General features: G+C 38.7%; 1 protein-coding gene and 1 long non-coding RNA gene across 6 annotated transcripts in view; one reads left to right on the plus strand and one right to left on the minus strand.

The window, feature by feature from the left end:
- GOLGA5 (golgin A5) overlaps window positions 1-11,415 on the plus strand; it is a 47,192-nt gene extending 35,777 nt beyond the window's left edge. For 3 of the 4 annotated variants that reach the window (XM_077123397.1, XM_077123396.1, XM_077123399.1), the window contains 5 exons: window positions 597-695; window positions 2,909-3,134; window positions 5,527-5,632; window positions 6,985-7,048; window positions 11,088-11,415. In XM_077123397.1, the coding sequence (XP_076979512.1) occupies window positions 597-695; window positions 2,909-3,134; window positions 5,527-5,632; window positions 6,985-7,048; window positions 11,088-11,180 (588 nt within the window). In that variant the 3' untranslated portion in view covers window positions 11,181-11,415. Of the gene's footprint in view, window positions 1-596; window positions 696-2,908; window positions 3,135-5,526; window positions 5,633-6,984; window positions 7,049-8,517; window positions 8,797-11,087 lie in introns of those variants that run through there. The other variant, XM_077123398.1, reaches the window with a different exon arrangement.
- Window positions 11,416-17,371: 5,956 nt separating this feature from the next.
- LOC143651509 (uncharacterized) overlaps window positions 17,372-21,413 on the minus strand; it is an 81,006-nt gene continuing 76,964 nt past the window's right edge. For both annotated transcript variants that reach the window (XR_013159999.1, XR_013159998.1), the window contains exons 4-5: window positions 19,118-19,347; window positions 17,372-17,841 (exon numbers count right to left, since the gene is read on the minus strand). This is a non-coding gene — a long non-coding RNA (uncharacterized LOC143651509). The remainder of the gene's footprint in view (window positions 17,842-19,117; window positions 19,348-21,413) is intronic.

A 21,413-nucleotide genomic window follows, 5' to 3' on the forward strand; every position in this document is an offset into this window, starting at 1 on the left:
AGAGTAATTCTTTCCCCACAGCAACAGAAAAAAGAGTTGTATTATCAGAATTTTTTATTTTTGCCAATCTGCGACATGAAATATGATATCTGAGGATAATTTAAACTTTTATTCCTCTGATTATGATTAAGGCTGAGCATCTTTTCTTAGTATGGGGCTAATAATGGTTTGTGTTTTTAAAAGTCTGTTTTTATGAACATTCTGTTGCGAAGAATATCAGTCTTTAGCATATATGTTGTAAATATTTTATCCAATTTGCTGTCATTATTATGCTATTGTGTACCTGAGATTCTTGGAAGGACAATGCATTCTTCATTGCTACAAAATCAAAATAGTACATTTGTTTAGTAATGACTTAATCCTGTTAGTAGTTATTTATGGGCTCAGTATGATGGTTATGATTATGATATAAACATAATCATCATACTGAGGTGATAATTTTTTATAAGATTCATTCAGAACTGTTCATTTATTCATTTAATATATACTCAACAAATGCTGGTTGAGTGCCTGTTATGTTCTAGGCTCGGTTTTAGGTGCTAGAATGGAATAGAGAATGCTGATTTTAGCTTTCATTTATTTGCCTCACTTTTTAGGAATGCCATTATATAGAAGAAGACCTGTATCGAACAAAGAACACCTTGCAAAGCAGAATTAAAGATCGAGAAGAGGAAATTCAAAAACTTAGAAATCAGGTATGAATCAGCATTCAGAACTTGGTAAAACATGTCATTGTAAAGCTACTTGTTCTATTGTTGCAGTAGTGAGATAACTTACTTTCAACCTGGCATGGAGTTCATCTAATGCCATTTGAGTCTGCATTTGCTATGTTCTCTGACTTGCTTCTTTTAGAAGTATCTTACAGCCAAAGTAAACTGAGTACATATGTGTTCCTCCCAAAATTTCTTACTTCATAACTTCAGTAATGGTTATTCCGATTGCCAGTTTCATAATTGTGTTCTCTAAGAAAAATCCAATGATAAATCTCTCTAGTAACAATTGACAGATCTTTCAAAAAGCCAACAAGATCTTTTTTAAACTATGAAATGTGAAGCATACAGAAAATGATACTGATGTGCCTGCCACCCATGTTTACTGAAACTTTATCATTAACTGATAGAATTGTGCATTTACTTACCTTGTAATTGTACATTGTTCTTTCCTTTCTCATGCTTGAATGATTGAACCAATAAATAATTGACTCATTAATCATTTGAATAATTTATATAAAGGTTTATGAATTCTTCATAAAAGTTGGGAACGGGTCATAGCTAACTGATTTGAGTGTGCCCTTCTTCCCTGTCCTTAATATGTGAGATGCTGACAAATGTAATGTGACTTGCTAGTGGATTTTGATCAATCTGTCAGTCTCCTAAGCTCAAACTCTTTTCAAAACTATTGGTTGGCATGTCAAGAATGTTTGTATGTCAGAAATGTTTGTATGTCAAGAATGTTTGTATGTTTGTTATTTATAATAAAAATAAACTATTGGTTGGAAAAATGTGATTCCTGCCCTCAAGGAGCAGACATACAGTTACATTGAGGAGGCAGAATCAACACATATAAAATGATGCTACCAGAGTGATTGATAACATGCCAAGACCAAGATCATCACAGGCTAGAGTGGTTTGAGAGGGCTTCATGGGGGAGGCTTTGAAGGTCAGGTAGAACATACTAAGAGAAGGGAAGGAGTTTTCCCAATGGAAAATATGAATAGCAGAACAGAGACTACATGGGAATAGAGGGAAATGATGAAAGACACGATCAAACAGAAGATAGAATGAAGGATTGGAATACCAGCTCAGCCAGACCCTACTTGGAAAACTGTCTTATTTAATATCCCTAAATACCATATACAACAGGTATTGTTATCATTTACAGACAAGGAGACAGATTCAGAGAGGTGCACCAAATTGTCCAATTTGCACCTAGTAATTTGCAGAGCAGAAATGAAAACCTGAAGCTGTTTTCTGTGTACTACAGCACACTGTTAAATTATGGAGAATTTTTTTTTCACATTGAGAAAGAACCGTGTCTCTTTATTACACAGAAGATATGGTATCTTCTTTAAAAAATGGCAATTGCAGTTTTTAAAAATTAATACATACTTATAATAAATCCAGAAAAAATACAAAACACACAAAAAATTTTAATTACCTATGTTCCCAACACTCAGAGAAAATTACCATTTAACTTTCTTGTGTATTTTTCTACAATATTTTAAATGTAATATTCAATTTCATCAGAGAGATTAGAAACAAAGAATTTTCTTGGACCATAAAGGTCACTACAGGATTAGTGCTTCAGCAAAGGTTCATATTCAGAAAGAGATAGTATCTGGTCTAGCCTGTATATTAGAGATGGGTAACTAAGGTCCAGAGAAGTCAAGTAATTTCCAAAAAGTCATAGAGCAATTTATTCGAACTAGGACTAAAATGTCACTCTTCTAGCACACTGCCAAGGGTTTTGAATCCAGACTGAGAAGTTTGAACTGCATTCTGTAGACCAGGCTTTCACATTTTCTGACCAGGATGCCATAGTATGAAATGCAGTTTACATCATGCGTCCATACTCAAATGTACTTAACACCAGTAAAACCGAAGCAGAAGTTTCCCAAAACAATATACGTAATATGTGCTATACACTTTGATGCATCAAATTCTATTCTATTCTCTTGCATTTTTTAGAATCTGATTGTGACCCACCAAATTGATTTCATGACTTATCATTAATACAGCTTAGGGTGGGGGTAGGGGACCATATCTGTAAACAGAATCATTGAAGACTTTTGAGAAATCATGATGAAATAAATTTTTCTTACAATTTACCTGTGTGAATGTAGTAATGTGGTTTCTAAGTTTTATGACTTTCATTTTATGTAATGAAATGAAACACTTTTGCCTTTTAGCTTACCAATAAAACTCTAAGCAACAACAGTCAGTCTGAGTTGGAAAATCGACTCCATCAGCTAACAGAAACTCTTATTCAGAAGCAGACCATGCTGGAGAGTCTCAGCACAGAAAAGAACTCTCTAGTCTTTCAACTGGAGCGCCTCGAGCAGCAGATAAACTCTGCCTCTGGAAATAGTAGTAATGGATCTTCTATTAATATGTCTGGAATTGACAATGGTGAAGGTAACCAAAAAATGATGGAATCTCACTGAAAGAACATTTCATTGCCTCTGTTTCTAGCCTTGCTAATTCAAAATGATTTTGAAAGATTACAGAAAACCATATTTATTTGGTAAGAAATTTTATCAGTGAAGGACCAGATTATCTCCTGATGGAGACCTAGGCCATGTGCCATTTAATAATTTCATTAGTAAACTGGATAATAGATTAGTTAATATCCCTTCTTATTGATATTAGTGATAATCATTTGAAACATAGAGGTTACTTAACAAAATGATACCAGGCAAATAATTCAGTAGAGAGATAACTTTCAGGAAACTTAAAAAGTAAGATTTGCTTTAGTAATCTTCCAATGAATATTTATCTATATTAAGGCTGATACATAGTTCTTATAAGTGTTTCCCTATTCTCTAATTTTAATAGAGAAGCTTATAGATTACCAAAATATATAATAAAGAAAAAGCTTCAACACATCAGGTTTTTAATCTTAGAAGTTAATAATGTCTGCAGAGTTGTTAGTCAACAGATCTCTCAGTTCTTTGACTTTAGATTTCTCCCCCTCTCCTTTTTTTAGTAGCACTGAATAACACCTGGTTATTGTAGAAAGAAATACGAAAACAAAAAAAAGAAAATTAAAATAACCTTATAATCTGACACCCTAAACTAACATTTTGAAAAAATTCCTTTTGGGTTTTTTCCTATTATATTTGTGGTATCTATTTTATTCACTTTTTTTTTGTATGATATAAATATCTTTCCACAATGTATTTCATACAGTAACTTTTTTATTGCTCCACGGAATTCTATCATGAAATATGATAATTTGTTTACCTAATTCCTTATGTTTGGGCATTTAAATTGGTGTCAATTTTTTATGTATTCCTTAGCAGCACTGAGGAAAATATCCTCTGAATATATCTTCTGTTTGTTAGGATAAATGACTAGAAATGGGATTGCTGGGTCAGTGGATGTACACATTTAAAGGCTTTTGATATTTATTGCTAAAAATTATCAAGTAATTTTTGAGTACTTAATCTGTGCCAGATTCTTTCCTCAGTGTTGGTATGGTGGTAAATGAAAGAAACCAAAATCTCTGCCATATGGATCTTATATTCTGTTGTTGGGAAGGTTAAGGGAGTTATAGCCAGAAGATCAGTCAGTAAACAGATTATATCATGTGGTGATAAGTGCTGCAGAAAAAAATTAAGCAGGGGAGGGAGAGAGAGGGTCCCAGATGTGGGGATGGGATTGTAATTTAAATAGGGTGGTCAAGAAAGGCCTCTCTGAAAAGGGGCACTTGAGTAAAGTCCCAAAGCAGACAACGTAGTGTACTATGGAGGTCTGGAGAAAAAGTGCTACATGCAGAGAGAAGAGCAGATGCAAAGGCCCTGAGGCCAAAGTGTTCCTCACATGTTGCAGGAACAGCAAGAGGACAATGCAGTTGGAGTAGACCAAGAGGGAGAGTAGTGTGAGGTGAATTCGGATTACCTGGGGGAGGCTGTTTAGACCAGAGCATGGATTTATACTCTGAGTGAGGTAGGAAAACCATGGGAGGGTCTTAAGAGGGTTGACTGAGCTGACTTACATTTTAAGAGGATACTTCTGGCTGCTTATTGAGAGTAGGCTGCAGAGGGCTAAGAACAGAGACAGGTAGACTAGTGAGGAGCCATTGAATTAATTCATGTGAGAGAAGATTGTGGCTCAGATCAGAGTGGAGATTGTGGAGTGGATTCAGGAATTTTTATTTTAAAGGTGAATTGACAAAATTTGCTGGCAGATTGGATGTGGGGGTTGATAAAATGAAAGGAGTCAAAGCTTTTTTGGTCTGAGGAGATGGAAGATGGAATTCACATATGTTGAGACAGGAAGAATGCAGGAGAAGCAGGCAGAAAATCACGATCATAGTTTTCAGCATGCTGACTTTGAGGTATCAGACGTTCAGATGGAGATGAAATAGGTAATTGGATGAGTCTGGAGTTTAGGGGATGTTTAGGCTAGATATCTAAATGCGGGAGTCATTAATTTTGCTATCTAGAAAAGGAATGCGGTATTACTCTTGTTAGCACATGTGAAAAGTACCCATTAATAGTAACGCTTGCCAATACTAGGTATTTTAACCTCTTTGATCTTTGCTAATTTTGTGGGAAGAATGTTTTTCTTAATTTTTAAATTTTGATTTTGATTTTTATGTATATGAAGTTTAAACATTATATATTATCAGATTTATCAATCTTTTCTTGGTTTTTGTTTTTGTTTATTTTTACCTTGGATATAATGCTTAGAAAGTTTGTCTGAGAATTTCTTCCATATGTAATAAAATGCATATTTGTTATTTTGTTAGACAGTTGTTTTTGTGTTAGTACATTAATTTACAGATGTTTTCTTGTTTGAATAGGTACACGTCTGCGCAATGTTCCTGTTCTTTTTAATGACACAGAAACTAATCTGGCAGGAATGTATGGAAAAGTCCGCAAAGCTGCTAGTTCAATTGACCAGTTTAGGTAAGAGATGGCAGTAACAATGAGTGATGGACCGTCAGCTATTTTTATAACATTGTCAGTGGTTTCAGTCATAGTACCATCAGGCAAAGCTGGTATTTTAAAGTAACATTTACCTTACTCCTTTCAAGATATTTCAGTGTTACAAAATTGCTTCAAAAGGACTGCTAGTTGCCACATTTTATTGAGGATGATTAACACTGACTCTTTCTCTTTTTCTCTAATAAATTCTATTTTAAAAACCTCTCATAAATTTCATTGAGAAAGCCTCTATCTCATGTAAATGTATCTGAGTATTTTATCCCAGTACTTTATCATGTGGTGAGAATAAAAGATGCACTATAAGTAAACAGTACTTATTTTAATATATATTATGTATTATATAAATAATATATTTTGTGTATGTTACATATATATTTCTATATAAATTTTTGTTCAATTAGACTTCCACCTTATAAACAATGTTTTGACAATTTACATATAGCCTTGATAAAAGTTTGTATCAAAATAACTTAGTAAACTCTTTTCGTTTTAGTGTTTATAATTGAATGCAGTTTTCATGAATTGTTGCATAATAAAGTTAGTCTTTTCTTACATTTCTGTATCATGATAGAGCTGTAGTGTTAAAAATAAGCACAGTGATTTTATTGCATTTCTTGACCTGCAGGACTGGGATGTCATAGTCATTATTTCTAAGTTATTAAGCACATCTATTTCAACTATTCATTTATTCAACATACATAATGTTCTTATGCAAGGCATTGTGCTACTGACAGTGAAAGAAACAGAAAGTCATAGAAGAAACATGTATTTGCTTGGACCTATATCCATCTTGATAGGGGTAAATGTTACAGAGAGTCATGAGTGATAATAACTGGATATCATATTCCTTCCACACTTATTTTATTTTACTTGAGTGGCTATAATTTTGTGCCTTTTAGAAGCGTTTGTCTATGCAAAAGCTTTTGGGTTGGCTGTTTGCAAGTTACTTCCATCCGGGGTCGTTTTTCCTCTCAGGGGGTTCACACCTGCCATGCCTTCTGTAATTGCTTTAGTTCCTAAAAGGAAAATGATTTAGAGAGAGACCTGGCTTGCCTCCTGCAGTTGTAGCTTGTAGAATTAAGAAAATCTCAAATAATGATTAAGGTATTTGTTTGCTACTGTGACCTTTCTTTGATATAGTTATTTCAAGTAATCATGCAACAATTTATTGTAAAAATCATACTTCTATGGTAGCCACATAAATAGTTTAAATAAATTAATTTTTAAAAATCATTAGACAGTACCACAAGAAGATTTTCTTTTGAGTTCAACTGTCTTCTCTTTCCCTTCTCCATACTCCCTGGTTTGCATAGCATCCGTCTGGGAATTTTTCTCCGAAGATATCCCATGGCACGGGTATTTGTAATTATATATATGGTAAGTAAATTTGTTTGAAAAAACAATGCTGCACTTGATTCTTTTTGGGGTCGAGGGGTTTGCATGGTCTGGAAATTGAACTCAGGTCTCCTGTATAGAAGGCCAGCATTCTACCACTGTACCACCTGTGCATTCCACTGCACTTGATTTTTAGCCAGTTTTTTTTTCAGCCTTCAAATCATATTGGAAGTATAAAAGTCGTCACTTTTGAAAGAATAGAGCTCATTTTTGGTAATTCAGATTTTCTTAGAATAGATTGTAAATTGACAGTTCATTATATCTAAAATATAAATTGTTCAAAGTCTTTTCTATAAATAAAATTAACTTAAGTGCAGTTTGATACCTCCATTTATAAGTCCCTCTTATGATAGAAACACCATATAAACAATCGATTTAATTTTTATCTTGATGTAAAGTTGCTTTAATTATTTTTCATGTATTTTGCTTTATTTTCTAAAATGAACTCAAGGTTGATTTATTTTCATTCATGTTTCTTAGCTCTAATAAAATGATTACAATGATTTGATAGGCCATTTTGTGGGTCCTTTATGCCTGAGAAGCTCACTATTATGAATGGGTATGTCTAAAAGAAGTTGGGCTGAATTAAGACTGGCAGTTTTCTTGAAAAGAATTTAAAATGTACTTAAAATGAAATTTCTCTGGGATCCACTAGAGGGAAGAGTTATTCCTTTAAATAAAAATTCTTTAAGGAGCGAGGGATGAGAGGAACAAAGAAAATAAAATTGAATGGCATCAAAAAAAGAATTCAGAACATACCCACATATAGGTAAACTTGATTGCCAGGGTGTTGGAGACTCCAAGTAATGCCTGTGCCCCTTGTCAGGAGGAAATGTGATTTGTCGCACACGACAAAGTGCTGAGGTACTTAGCGACGAGCTCTTGTTAAAATCAGCACTACCATGCAGGGAATTAGTGGAAATTTATCATTATGGATTGTATACTAGGCTGATTTCATCCTCGGAAACTTGACACAGTCCCTGACAGGAAATTTTTTTTTGTCTCATCTTCACCAAATCATGGCTAAAACATCTTTGAAAATATCAACCATTTAAGTTCTAGAAAACCTTTCCAACCATCTTCATGTAATCCTAGTAATTTTAATCATGTTGTCAGTTCTGCATTATAATGACCTGGTTGGCTATTTATGTGTCTGTTATGAAGGTGTTTGAGTTTAGGACTTTATCCTCTCAACTAGGAGTTCTGAAGGTATAGCAACCCTCTGTTACTCTTCACTCCATCCAGCTTATCTAATTGTTCATTCATCCCTCCCCACATTATCTTATCCAGTAAACATTTACTGAGCCCCTGCAGTGTTTCAGACACAGGGCTAGGCACAGAGGATATAGAGATAAATTAGACATGGTTCCTGCCTTCGGGGCAGTACACAGTGAGCCTTTGGTAAAGTTTGATTTATCAGCTAATCCATAAAATGTTTTTTCTTTCTTTAGGCTTTGCTTCACCTCTGGGTTATGATTGTTCTATTGACTTACACCCCAGAAATGCACCATGACCAACCATATGGCAAATGAACCGTCCGCACCCAGTTGTTTCAGTGATTGGTTGTTTTTTTTTCTAGACTGGTATCAGCAAAAGGGTCAATTCTCTAAAATTTTTAGAAGGATGCATATGATTATATTATCACTACAAGCTTTTAACTTACAGACAGTACTTTAACAAGCTCAGCTTTGCTTTTCCTGAGTTCAGTGGTTCTTATATATATGTGTGTGTGGTTGTGTGTATATATATATATATATATATATATATATATATATATTCTGGGGTAGTTCACCTCTCTGTACAGTCCATCTTGTATTTTAGGTCCTACTGATTATGGGTTATAATCAGGGAAACTAATTGTATTTAACAATATAAATAAAAAAAGTTTTCTTTTTGTTAACTTAGTCTGCTTTATATCGTCATACTTTTAACTTTGCAAATATAGATTTACTTTTTACATGTTCGAGGCCTGATTGGTTTCTATAAATTCATAAATAAAATATACTGTACATTTTTCTTTTTTAGAAAAATAATGGTTTTCCATCCCCATTATCGCAACACCTTTCCAGATGGAACTTGAGTTGAGTCAGAAATCAGCAGCTGAAGTGACTTCTTAGTGGTTTGTTACAGCTTGCTGATGTATGTTCTTCTTTTTACTCTCCCGCTTTCCATCCACACTAGATCATTTTCCTTTTATTCGTTCTCGCTCATTGTCTTCCTCCTCCTTTTTTTCTCCAGCCTGTACTTTTAGATTAGCTCATGGCATCCATAGGCCTTGCTTCTAGTATTAAGGAACTGGGTTTTAGTAACCTTTGCACTTTACAGCACTCCAACGCAGAGAGGCTGTATAGTTATTATTTAAAAAAAGAGATTCTTTGCTTTAAGTCCAGTATAATGTCTGATTTGATTTTTCATCTACAGGCCTGAATTCCTAAGTTATTTTGTTCCCTGGATACTGGTGGTCTTTCTTTCTATGGGATTAATGTATTTAAATCTTGGGCTGTACTGAGGATAGTCCTTCCTGTCCAGGATACAATATATCTATTCTAATGATATCTGTACTATGAACTTGAATTGACAAACTTGTGAGCACTATACATCCTTCATTTTCGTCCATTGTTAGGCATGTATTTTTCTTGTGTTTTATCAGAAAATGAAGTTTTAAAGGTCATTTTGGATGTATTGGATCTTTTTCAATTTAGCATGAGTGGAAAAGATAGAAAGTTTCCTATCGTAAAAAAAAAAGTAGGTATGAGATATTGGCAGAATTGACAGAATTCATCTCACAAGTTCTCATTCAGGTTCGATAAGCTATCAGACTCTGTGCTCTGAAGTCAAGTCTGGCCTCAAAGACAATAAAGTAAGAGTTTAGTCTCATTAATACTTTTATTTTTTTTAATTTTTTTAATTTTTTTACATGGGCAGGCCCGGGAATCGAACCCAGGCAAGTGTTCTTGCCTGCTGAGCCACCGTGGCCAACCCCTCATTAATACTTTTAAAGATTTTATTTCTCCTAATTTGGAAACATTTCTTGAAAATGATTAAAACCAGATTACATACTTAAAATGGAAAACAGCACATGCTTTGTCATCGTGTATCGCCAGGCTTCCTGTCTCCGTGTATGGCTGCCTGGCTTTGTGTATGTATTCCTGGCTTTTGTTGGGATGTCTCTAAATCTTTTGTTCAGTCTTTACACATTCTTGGCTTTGGAAATAATTTGACAGAGTGCTTCTGGGATTATTTTTCTCCACTTATTTCTTTAATTGGCTTTTAGTTTCAGTATATATATTTTTTAATTTTTATTTTGAAAAAATTTCAAACCTACAAGACAGCTGCAAAAATAGTACAACAGCCATACAGAGAACTCCAACATAACTTCACCCACATACCCAGATCCACCAACTTTTAACATTTTGCCATATTTGCCATATCATTTTGTCATCTAGCTAGCAAGCTAGCTATGTGGCTGGCTAACTCTGTAGTTAGATGTCTGGTTTTCTATCTATTTGTCTGAGTTTCAGTATTTTTGACCACTAACAAACTGGGGAACTTTTAAAAGTGCTACTGTTCCCTTAACTTCCATAAAACATCAAACTTTCTTGGCCTAATTAAAAGAGTTGTGTAAGAGTCAATTTCCCCCTTCTCAGTCCAAAGGAGTTACTTAAAACATGCATGCACATACACAAATACACACATATATACTATACATATACATGAATGCACCACACTTGTATATACATATGTACACATATATTATTGGCACTGTTGTAACTGCTTTGTAGTTATAGCTTTCAACTGTAAAATAAGATTATTTTTAAGCTTCCCTTTTTCTAACCTTTGTACATACTGAAAACTATCATTTCTGTTGTTGCAGAACAAAACTTCAAAGGAAAGGCATGGGTTTTGTTCTTAAAATATGATGAAAATAGGTTTACCCTGGCATTAGTTCCATAGGTGAGAGAACAGAATGGGGCTGGGCAGTTCAGGGTTGAAGAAATCTTATATCTAACTCATTTCATAGGGGAAAAAACCTACTCAAGTATGTTTGGCTCCAGCTCCCTATGGCAAGAGGCCAGCTGTGTTGGGAAAGCCCTGTGTGGGCAACTTAGTTTGAGCAGGAAGTAGAAGGAAAGAGCTACTAAAGCCTAAAGTGATAGTCAAAGAAAGACAAGGGACTTGAGAATGACTGTCTGGAAGAAAGAAATTATGAGAAAGACGTCTTCGTGACTTTTTCCTGAGTGAGACGAATATGGATGAAATGATTCTGAACTTCCATACTTCTAAGGGGTAATCTGCTTTCCAGCCATAGAAGCAAACATCAGCACCCTAAAAAAATAAATGTTTTTCTCTTTTAAAAGTATACTTGAGTGTCAAGTGTGTCTCTTGTTAAAAGCCTCATTTGTAGAAGATGTCTCAAGGAGAAAAATTGGGTGATAAAATAATTTCATTTTAAACCACAATAAGTGCAAAATAATCAAACCCTATGTCATGGTCACTTGTAGAAAGTGGGAATAGAGCAGCAAGCATATGTTAAAGTGGGAAAGGCAGACTGTAGACATATACCTAGTGTGCCAGTGTTGAGGGCTATAAAAAAATTAAATGGGGTAAGTTATAAATTGAAAGGCGGGTAAGGCCCAGGAGGGCCTCTCTGCAGAGTCAACATGTGTGCAGGACTTGAATGAAGTGTTGGGTCATGCAAAATATGGAGTAGGCTTTCTGGACTGTATGGAAAAGAAGTGCAAAGCCTCTGAAATAAGAACATGCTTGGTGTGTTGGAGGAATAGAACAGCAGGGAGACTAGTGTGGCTGGAAAAGAAGAATGAAGGGGAGAGAGGTGGTATGGAGCCAGGCGTGGAGGTGGAAGGAAGGACTTGGGAGGAAAAATCCATTTTTCTTTGCCCTTAGTAACCCTCTACCCTTGAACCACCACCTCCTTTACAAGGAAAACCTTTTAAAATCGGTTTTGGAAATCTAAGGACCACAGTTGTTCCACATACAAATGCTAAATAGTAAATGATTCATTTTGATAAGGTGTGGACAGCCTCCACCTGAGAAAGTTATTCTCCTAATTAGTAACTAAGAATACCAATTCAATGAATATGGACAGTCTCTAGTAACTGCTCAGTCTCCACATTTCCCTGCTACTCCTGATATTTGTTCAAGGACAAACAAAAATGAAATCCAGGAGTAGAACCCATGAAGTCTGAAGGCAGATGTCTCCCATCCTTTAACAACTAACCTTAGTTTGGCTCACTGCCGGGTACTGCTGTCAGACTCTCAGGCTTCATAAACTCGAATGTCTTCAGACATTCACATTCCCTGAGGGATTAGTTTATATTATTGTTCCAATTATTCACTGCCTTTTCCCAAGGAAGTATTTTACTTCCTTTCTTACTGATGTCAGCCTGGGCCACATGACCTGACTTGCTTTGGCCAGTGAAATACAAGTAGAAGAGACATGTGCCACCTATAAGCAGCTCTGAGAGTCGTCTATGGTTTTGCTACCTAATTTTCCCTCTGCTGTGAGCTCAGCATGTCCTAGAAAGGGGGTGCTCCTTCAGCATAGGTCCTGGAGTGAAGCAACATGGAGCATGTCCTCAAAGGTCAGTATAGCTTGAGTGAAAAGTAAATATTTGTGGGCCCCTCAGATTTGGGTTTTTACTGTGGCAAACTTAGTGACAGCTAGGTTTGCCACAGCACCCACCAGTGCACTGTGCTCTCTCTCTCCATGTCCAAACCTCTTCTCTGCTTAGGACATTTCCCTTTAGGCTCTTCCCCACTCCTGGTGTCAGCTTAGATGCTATTTTGTGAGGTCAGAATCTCCTCTCTGTCTCTCCCACCCCTACCCAAGAAATAAATCAAGTTAGGTGTCTGTGGTAAGCTAAATAATGGTCTTGCAATGATGTCCATGTTCTAATTCCCAGAACCTATAAATATTTTAACTCATGTGGCAAAAGAGACTTTGCAGATGCAATTAAGGATCTTAAAATAGGGGATTTATCTTGAGTTGTACATCTGAGCCCTGTGTAATCAAAAGGATCCCTATGAGGTTGAAGAGGTTAGTAGGACAATAAGGAAAAAAGTGATGACAAAGTGGAGGTCAGGGTGATGCAATTGCTGGCTTTGAAGATGTTGAAATGGCTGCAAGTGAAGGAGTATGGACAGCTGCTAGAAGCTGGGGTTCTCACCTAGAGGCTTGTGATGGTTAGGTTCTTGGGTGTACTTGGCCAGGCGATGGTGCCCAGTTGTCTCATCAAGTAAGTACTGGCCTAAACGATGACTGCAAGGACATTTCATGGTTGTTTGTAGACCAGGAGGCTGGTTTATTAAATCATCAGTATGTTGATTACATCTGTGGCTGATTACATCTTTAGTTTGCTAAGGGGTGTGTCCCACAATGAGTAACATTTAATCTAATCAGTTGAAGGCTTTAAAGGAAGAGTCAGAAGAGAATCTCCACTTCAGCTAGCCAGCCTTTCCTGGGGAATTCATCTAAAACCTTCATTGGAGTTGCCAGCTCCCTCCAGAATTTGGACTCATACATCGCTGCCGTTGTGTGGAATGCTTTTATAAAATCTCATAGTTACAGATACCTCCTGTTGGTTTTGTTTCCCTAGAGAACCCTGACTAATACAAGTCCACAAAGGCATGTGGCCCTGCTGACATCTTGATTTTAGCCCAGTGAGACCCATTTTGGTTCTGAATTTCAGAACCATAAGATAAATTTATTTTAGGCCAGTAAGTTATAATTTTTTACAGCAGCCAGAAAATACATAGTGTTCCTCCCTAGCTATGGCTCCCATAGCACTTAGTTCCCCAGTCACATCAGCTAGACTCTAAGCTGCTACACCTGTCTTGTCACAATTGGATCATCAGATTCTAAACTAGTGCAAGGCACTTCTTAACTACTCATTATAGATTTATGGAATGATCAAACAACTTCCAAGACCAGGACTAATGAGAAACTGATATAAGACAAAAAAAAAAGTTAAATTTAAAGCTGTATGCTACTACTATCTGGTTTGATCGCTAAATAGCTCAGGTTCTTGGCAAGTTGCTTAACATCTCTGACCCTCAGTTTCTTTGTCTTTTAAGAATGGAGACAACATCACCCATCACAAATAATTTCCTCAAAGGTTAAAAAGCATCTTCTAAGTTCTGAAGTGTATTCAAATGTCAGTGTATCCAGTGGTGTTTATTTTAAAGTTGGATGGGGCTGAGAAAGTGAAAACCGGCTCTGCCGACAACCAGTTGACTATGTTCCCAGCAGAACGTAAACAGTGTTCAGAATAAGACATTGGCAAGTCCACTTTTACAGGCACAAAAATGATTAAACATTCCCCCCTTCTGACAAGCATTGCCCATTTCTCAGCAATTGCTGCTGCTTTATCAATACCTCAAGCCCCATTTTAATCCTCCCTTCTAGGTGACAATTACTGAGATAATCACCAAATTGCCCCTGCTTTTTGTCAGCATCCAACCCAGAACTGGCCCCTGATCCCTTCATACCTCCAGCGTCACCCAACACAAGCCTAAGCCCTGGAGGAGTCCCTGCCATCTGCCCTTATGAGATGCTGCCAAGGTTCCCAAGGCTGCATTCACCCTTTACAAGCATCTTTTTTTTGTCCAGTTGGCTCTGACAGAACCTTTTCAAGTTTAATTCTATAATTTTTCAGATAAGCAAATAGGTTCAGAGACCCATCAAGGCCCTCCAATTAGTTATAAAAATTGGATCAAGCATATCTTCGATTTGTTTTCATATATCCATGGGTTTGGATGATTTGGTTATTGAACATTATCAGCTTACCAAATCTGTCGGGAACAATCTTCTATTTTCCAGCTTGGCTAGGACCTTCCAGTAGCTTTTAGTTGCTGGAAAAAAATCTGCCTTATATTTTAAATGACCTTTAACTCTGGAGCAAAGCCAGATATGTTCTGATGAGTTAATTGTTCTTTATCAGTGTGAGAAGAAGCAGGTGTGTGTTGGCCACAGACATCTGATTTATGTCTTTAAGCTCTAGGCGCAGACACTCCATCGGCCACCCAAGCAGGAAATTGGCTTTCTGCAAAAGGTAAACAAAAAGGTTTGCTTTATTTTCAGCCATAAGGTTGGACCTAAAAAAAACATATTTCAAATCACTTTTTTTTTCTGATTGTTTAAATAATGTTCCTTAATTGTGAAAAATGCAGAAAAGTATAAATTATAAAACATCATTCACCCATAGACCTACCACCCCAAAGCGGTAACTCTTCACATTTTGGCCTGTTTCCTTCCAGTCTTTTTCCCCCTTTGTATATGTAGGGAGGTCTGAAGGTGGAGAGAGAGTACCCTATAGTTGAAGTCAAATTGTATACCATTTTCATTTTTAAATCATAATTTAAAATTACATAATACATGAACACATGCTCATTGTAAGACTTTCAGCCAGTATGAGATACAAAGCAAAAAAGTTCTAGTGGTCTTTCACCACCTCCCCATCCACCCCTTCCCAGCAATAAATTAAGAAATAATGGGGTAAACACATATAGCACTTTAATGCTCAATTGTAAGTACCTAATCAGTAAGGGGTTAGTGAAAGGTGAGATCAAGTATGGCATCCCCTAAGCAGACACTTAGTGATTTCCTTCCCCTGATGTCCATACCCCTATGAAATGCCCTCTGCAGTGAGTGCAGGTAAGACCTGAAATTTGCTTCTAACCAATAAAATGTGGCAACAGGGATGGGATGTCACTCCCCTGATTTGATTATGTTATATGGCAAAGATTGACATGGTGATTACATTATGTTATATAAGCTTTCCGTTTAGCAGACTAGATTCTATTTGTTGGTGAAGTGAGCAGCCAGTGAGGAAGCCCATGTGGCAAGGGAATATGGGGCCACCTCTAGGACCTGATGACAGCATCCAGCTGACAGCCAGCCAGCAGCCAGAGCCCTCATCACATAACTCCAGGAAGTGAATTCTGCAAACAACCTGGATGAACTTGGACGTGGATTGTTCCCTGAGATGAGCCGCCCATGAGAACACAGCGCCAGCTAAGCCACGCCCAGACTTCGGACACACAGACTGTGAGATAATAAATGTGTGAGGTTTTAGGCCACTGTGCTTGCAGTAGTTTGTTACACAGTGATAGGAAACTAATACACCTTTTCTATGTATTTCCATACTGGAATGGTTAGGACTTCAGATGTAAGTGACAGACAGTCTACTCAAACTGGTATAAGCGAAAAGAAAATCTGTAGATTTACCTAACTTCAGGTGTGTTTAATCCAGTTGCTCAAACAATGTAAACTGAAGACCTTTCTCCTTCCTTCTCTCAGCCCTCTTTTCTGTGTCAGCATAATTCATAGGCAGCTGCTCCCCAAACAAAGAGGACTGCACTGCTTTGGTTCCCATCTTATCAGCTTGGCAGCCTCAGGGGAAGAGTGCTGCCTTTTTCCACCAGATCCAACAAAAGTCCCAGGGTGATGTCCGTTGGCTCTGGTTGGATTAACTTACATGTTTCTACCAAACTCTGGGGACAGATGAGTGTGGTTTGTATACCTACATCCGAACCTCATGACCCAAAGAAAAGGAGTAAGTACCAAAAGAAAACAGGCATGCTCTCTGCTGAAGAAGAGAAAATGGAAGCAAAGTGACAAAACAGCCACCCGCTGTGGTTATGTGCACTATATATGGAAATGTATGTGTAGGTTTTTATCTTATCTTGTTGACATATTAGTAGATGACAGTAATATAACAAACACAAAACCTCCCGTACAATTTCTCCCAATGTTTATGAAAATGAACATAAAACAAAATTTAAAATTTTTTAATTTTAATTTTTAATTTCGGACTGAAAACTTTTAAACTTACAGAAAAGTTGAGACCGTAGCTCATGAACATCCATATACCCTTCACCTAGATGCCCTACTTGTTAACATTTTGCCCCATCTGTCCGCCCTCCCTCTCTGCATTGGTCTTGGAACATTTCTTCTCTTTTTGGCATACCAGGATCTTCCAGGCTAACCTTGCACTTTTCCTGGGCTGAACCTGGAATCAACCATTTCTCAAAGAAGCCCCCTAGTTTCTTTTAAGATCTTCATACCATTTTTAGAGTTGCTAAACACCATTTGAAATTGCTTCATAATATTTCCATTAAGTGATTGTACCACAACTTAACTAGTCCCTTAATACTGGCTATTTTGGAGAAAAAGAATCTTTCACCATTACTATAATGAGAAACGTTGTGCATAAATCTTTTTATTTGAGAATAAGTTCTTAGGATAAATCCTAAACTGGAAATCACTAGGGTAAAGGGTAGAGAGATATTTTTTCAGACTCATGTTGCAAATCACCTAATTGCCATTCACAAAAGAGGGTGCAAATTTACCCACCAGCAGTGGATCCGATTCTTGGTACACTCTCACCAGCAATAAGTGTTAGAATTGGAACTGGAAAAATAAGCTTTACAAATTCAGTAGACAGCCTTGATTTTAATATCCGTTTCTTGGATTACTGGCCAAGTGGAACATAGGTCAAACATTTTTTATGCTTATTATTTGAATATGTTTTATAAAACTAGCTCATTTGTAAGAGAAGAGTCAGCAAACCAGGAACTAAATGAATATTCTCAGTAGTCTCAGAATGTATTGATAATCTGTGCAGCAAGATCCGAGTGGTAGGTCCAAAGGGAGACAACGTGATCTCCTAGATGTGGGTCCCTCTGGAAGCCGACAGGCCTGGGAGGAGTCAGGACCAGCAAATGAGGCTCAGATGCCCAAGGCAGCATTTGACCTGAGTTTTAAAAGGAAGAAAGATTTCAGCTGATTGGTTGAGATGCAAATGAGAGCATTCCATGATGAGAAAATAATCCTGGGGATTCTCACCCCACCCCCAAATCATGTTTTGCATCCTCCTCCTGACTCTGCTTTGTCCTGGTCTTAACTCAATCAGCACCATCACCACCCCCAAGCCTTCCCTGATGACACAAATTCCATTCCAAGTCCACCCCCCACCCTTCACCAAGCTAGTTTAAATGCCATCCCTCCCTTTGTTCATTCATTCATTCATTTGTTATCCAAAAGTGTCGTAGGTACCAACCCTGTGCCAGGCATGTGCCAGGACAAGGAATATAACTGCACGCAAAGCAGACTCTGTCCCTGCCCCCCAGAGAGCTCATAACTAAGGGGAAGAGGTTGGCATTAAATAACACAGACTAAAATTTCCAGTATTGGAAATGGCAATACCTGCTGTCAAGGGAGAGGAAAGACTAAAACAGGGTCAGGACCCCTGGCAGGTAAGCCCATTTCACCATTTTCCACCCACATTGGAGGTGTCTTCTTGCCTGTAGTCCTACAACACTGGGCTCTCTTTGAAGGCAGCATGCAGTCCGCAATGTTCTCTGTTTCCTGGCACTTGGCCTGTGGTTGCCCCCCTGTCATGTGGCTTGTAACAAATGTCATCAGAGACACTCATTCAGGGGATGGAGATGGATGGAGATAACACAGGTGACAGAAGCTGCATATTCTGCTCTCTCCCCTTACCAGCATGGGCCTGGGGACAGGCCATCTGAACTCCAGGAACTGAAGGGTGAGGAGGACATGGTTCAGACCATGGATTGTCAGGAAGGTCAAATGAGGAAGGGGAGGTTTCATGCCAAGTGGGCAGCCAGGTTAGGCACAGAGTAGACACTACCATCAGCTTCCCTACCTTCCTCTGCCTGTCCCGTATGTCATAAGAGAAGTGGGGAGAGGAGTTGCAAAGTTAAGGGGTCCCATAGCCTGACACAGTGATCTCCAAGGCTGCAAAATCCTGCTTTGATGAAGATTGGGGCTCAATTCTCCATGGGAGGTTAGAAATCATAACCATTTGGGATAAAAATCACATGTACCAGAATCTTACTGCAGCCAATTATCATAGTGACAAGGGCTTTCCCCCCAGAAATGGGCACCTGATTAGAACCTAATGGAGGGTAGAATTTCAGAGTTGGAGGGGTCCTTAGCAATCACTTTGTCCCAGCCCCTCATCTTACTGACAAGAAAAGGGGGCTTCAAAGACACAGCTTCGTCACCTGGCATCCTGCAACTGAAGAGCTGGGTGCTGGTGGCATAGGAGGGGGCCACCAACCCAGGACTCTCCACCAGAATCCTCACCACGCTCAGGGAGCCTGAGGGTGTGTGGTTGGCTTGTTATATGTCCACCTGCGGCTCAGGGCAGCTGTCCTCCAGGACCTGGGCTGGGCTGCTTATTAATTAAGCATCTCCATATTCATTTCCAGCATTCTGAAAGTGTGCTTTTCAGCTGAAACAAATGAAAAACATGAGTTTCTGCAGCTAATTCTGACTCTGTGTTTGTGGCATCTCTGCTGCACATATGGGAGGGATTTTAGTTTGGGAGGGGATGAGAGACTCACCACCCTCTTGAAGCCTTCAGGATAACAGCTGTTAAAAAAACAAAAACAACTATGCTGATCCTTCTCCCTTTGCTTGGCTTCCACACCCAATTGAGATCTGTTCCTAAGGAAGCTAGAACATGTGGGAAGCATTTTGTAGTTCCCTTAAAACATAGCAGGACTAGAGCAAAGACTGGGTCACGGACCCTAAATCAGGGCCTGAAAGGCTCTGAAGGAAATCAGAGGCATCTGCTCCAGTCCAGAAGGGTTGCCAAGTTCTGCAAGCTGGGAGCTGGGTGGAGGTTCAGATCTCTCTTCCTGACTCTCTTCTACTGCAGTCCATACCCCCTTGTCCAGCTTTCCCTCCCAAAGAACACCTTGGTCATGCCCCTCTCCTGCCCCGAGCCATCAGTGGCTCCCCACTGCTTCACCCTGGCCTCAAAGCTGACTGTGCTCTGGCCCTCGTCTCCAGCTTGCCTTCCACCACTCCACTACACAGCCTACCCTCAGCTTTCCAGAGAGCACTTTCCATTCCTGGACAACAGCCTGGCAGCTGTGACATTGTGCCTTACCTCGGTTTTGGGGAGCCCCTCTCCTCCCACCCCTGTCTCCTCAAGCAGGCTGCCCTGCCCTGAGGCCCGTTGCCACGGCAGAAGCGGGGAGAGAGCCCCTGATCTGTGTGCAACTGTGGGGAGTTGCACACAGATCAGGGCTCTAGCTCTGCCCCTGGCTGGCTTTGTGGTCTGAAACATGCCACTAGGCCACTCTGAGCCTCAGTCTCCTCATCTGGGCAGAACAAAGGGTGACGGGATGTCCGAGTCTCACAGGGAGAACGAATTACAGAATTCTCTGTGAGGACGGGTGTCCCACAAAGCTGAGGCACTGCTACTCATGAACTCTCCCATGAGAAACGACCGCCACCCCCTTGCCCCCACCACAGAACCCTCACAGAGCTTGGTTCCCCTCTTATGGTACTTGACACGACAGTCATAATTGCTATTGTTTATTGAACAATTCTAATTTACTTAGCCTCTTGGAGCCCCTATTTCCTCATGTCAAATGTGGCTAATGCCCATCACTTTGGGTGGTTGTAAGTTTAAGTAAGAAAATACACATTTAGTGCAAGACCTGGTGTAAAATAGCAGTTGCTGCAATAAAAATAATATTTACTGACATTACATATTACTAATACATAGTGTATGGGTATAGTAAGCACAATGCATTTTGCCAGGCAATGTTGTAAGTGCTAGAAGTGACTCATGTCATTTCTCCTCACTGCTGTCCAGGGAGGAAGCATAAATATTATCCCTGATTTATGAATGAAGAAGCCACAGATGGTAAGTGGTGAAGCGGAGACACAAACCCAGATACCTGTGACTCCCAGATCCATGTTGCCAGTCCCTTGCAGAGGTGTGGCTGTACCTGCCTCAGCCCTGGCAAGATACAGCCTTGTCACAGGCCCCACATCTTCCCTTTCATTGGTTCTCACACGATACCATACCTGCACCTGTATCAGTCAGCACCATTTGTAAAGCACCAATTATTTGCCAGGCATCATTCTTAGTGCTAGGGATATAAGCTTAAAAATATGCTCAGTATACAGCAGTCATATATTCAGGAGTTGTAACTGTGACTTCTAAATTCTGTAATATTGAGCTGTTTGTTTATGCCCTGGTCATTCCCAGAAAATTGGGGTATTTATGTGACACTTCAGACTCAGTATTAGAACTCTGAAGCTATGAAAGTCAGCAGTACCCCATACAGGAACTGTTTAAAAAGTTGAAAAAAGGGGTGTGCCACGGTGGTTCAGCAGGCAGAGTTCTTGCCTGCCATGCTGGAGACCTGGGTTCAATTCCCGGTGCCTGCCCATGTAATAATAAAAAAAAAAGTTGAAAAGGGATCTGACTTCAAGTAGAAATATGAATGAAGCTGATCTGGATAGGACTAAGGTAAACCAGAATGCAGGGTAAAGGAT

The sequence above is a fragment of the Tamandua tetradactyla genome, chromosome 12 (genome assembly GCF_023851605.1).
Source record: "Tamandua tetradactyla isolate mTamTet1 chromosome 12, mTamTet1.pri, whole genome shotgun sequence".
In the NCBI taxonomy this organism is placed as follows: domain Eukaryota; kingdom Metazoa; phylum Chordata; class Mammalia; order Pilosa; family Myrmecophagidae; genus Tamandua; species Tamandua tetradactyla.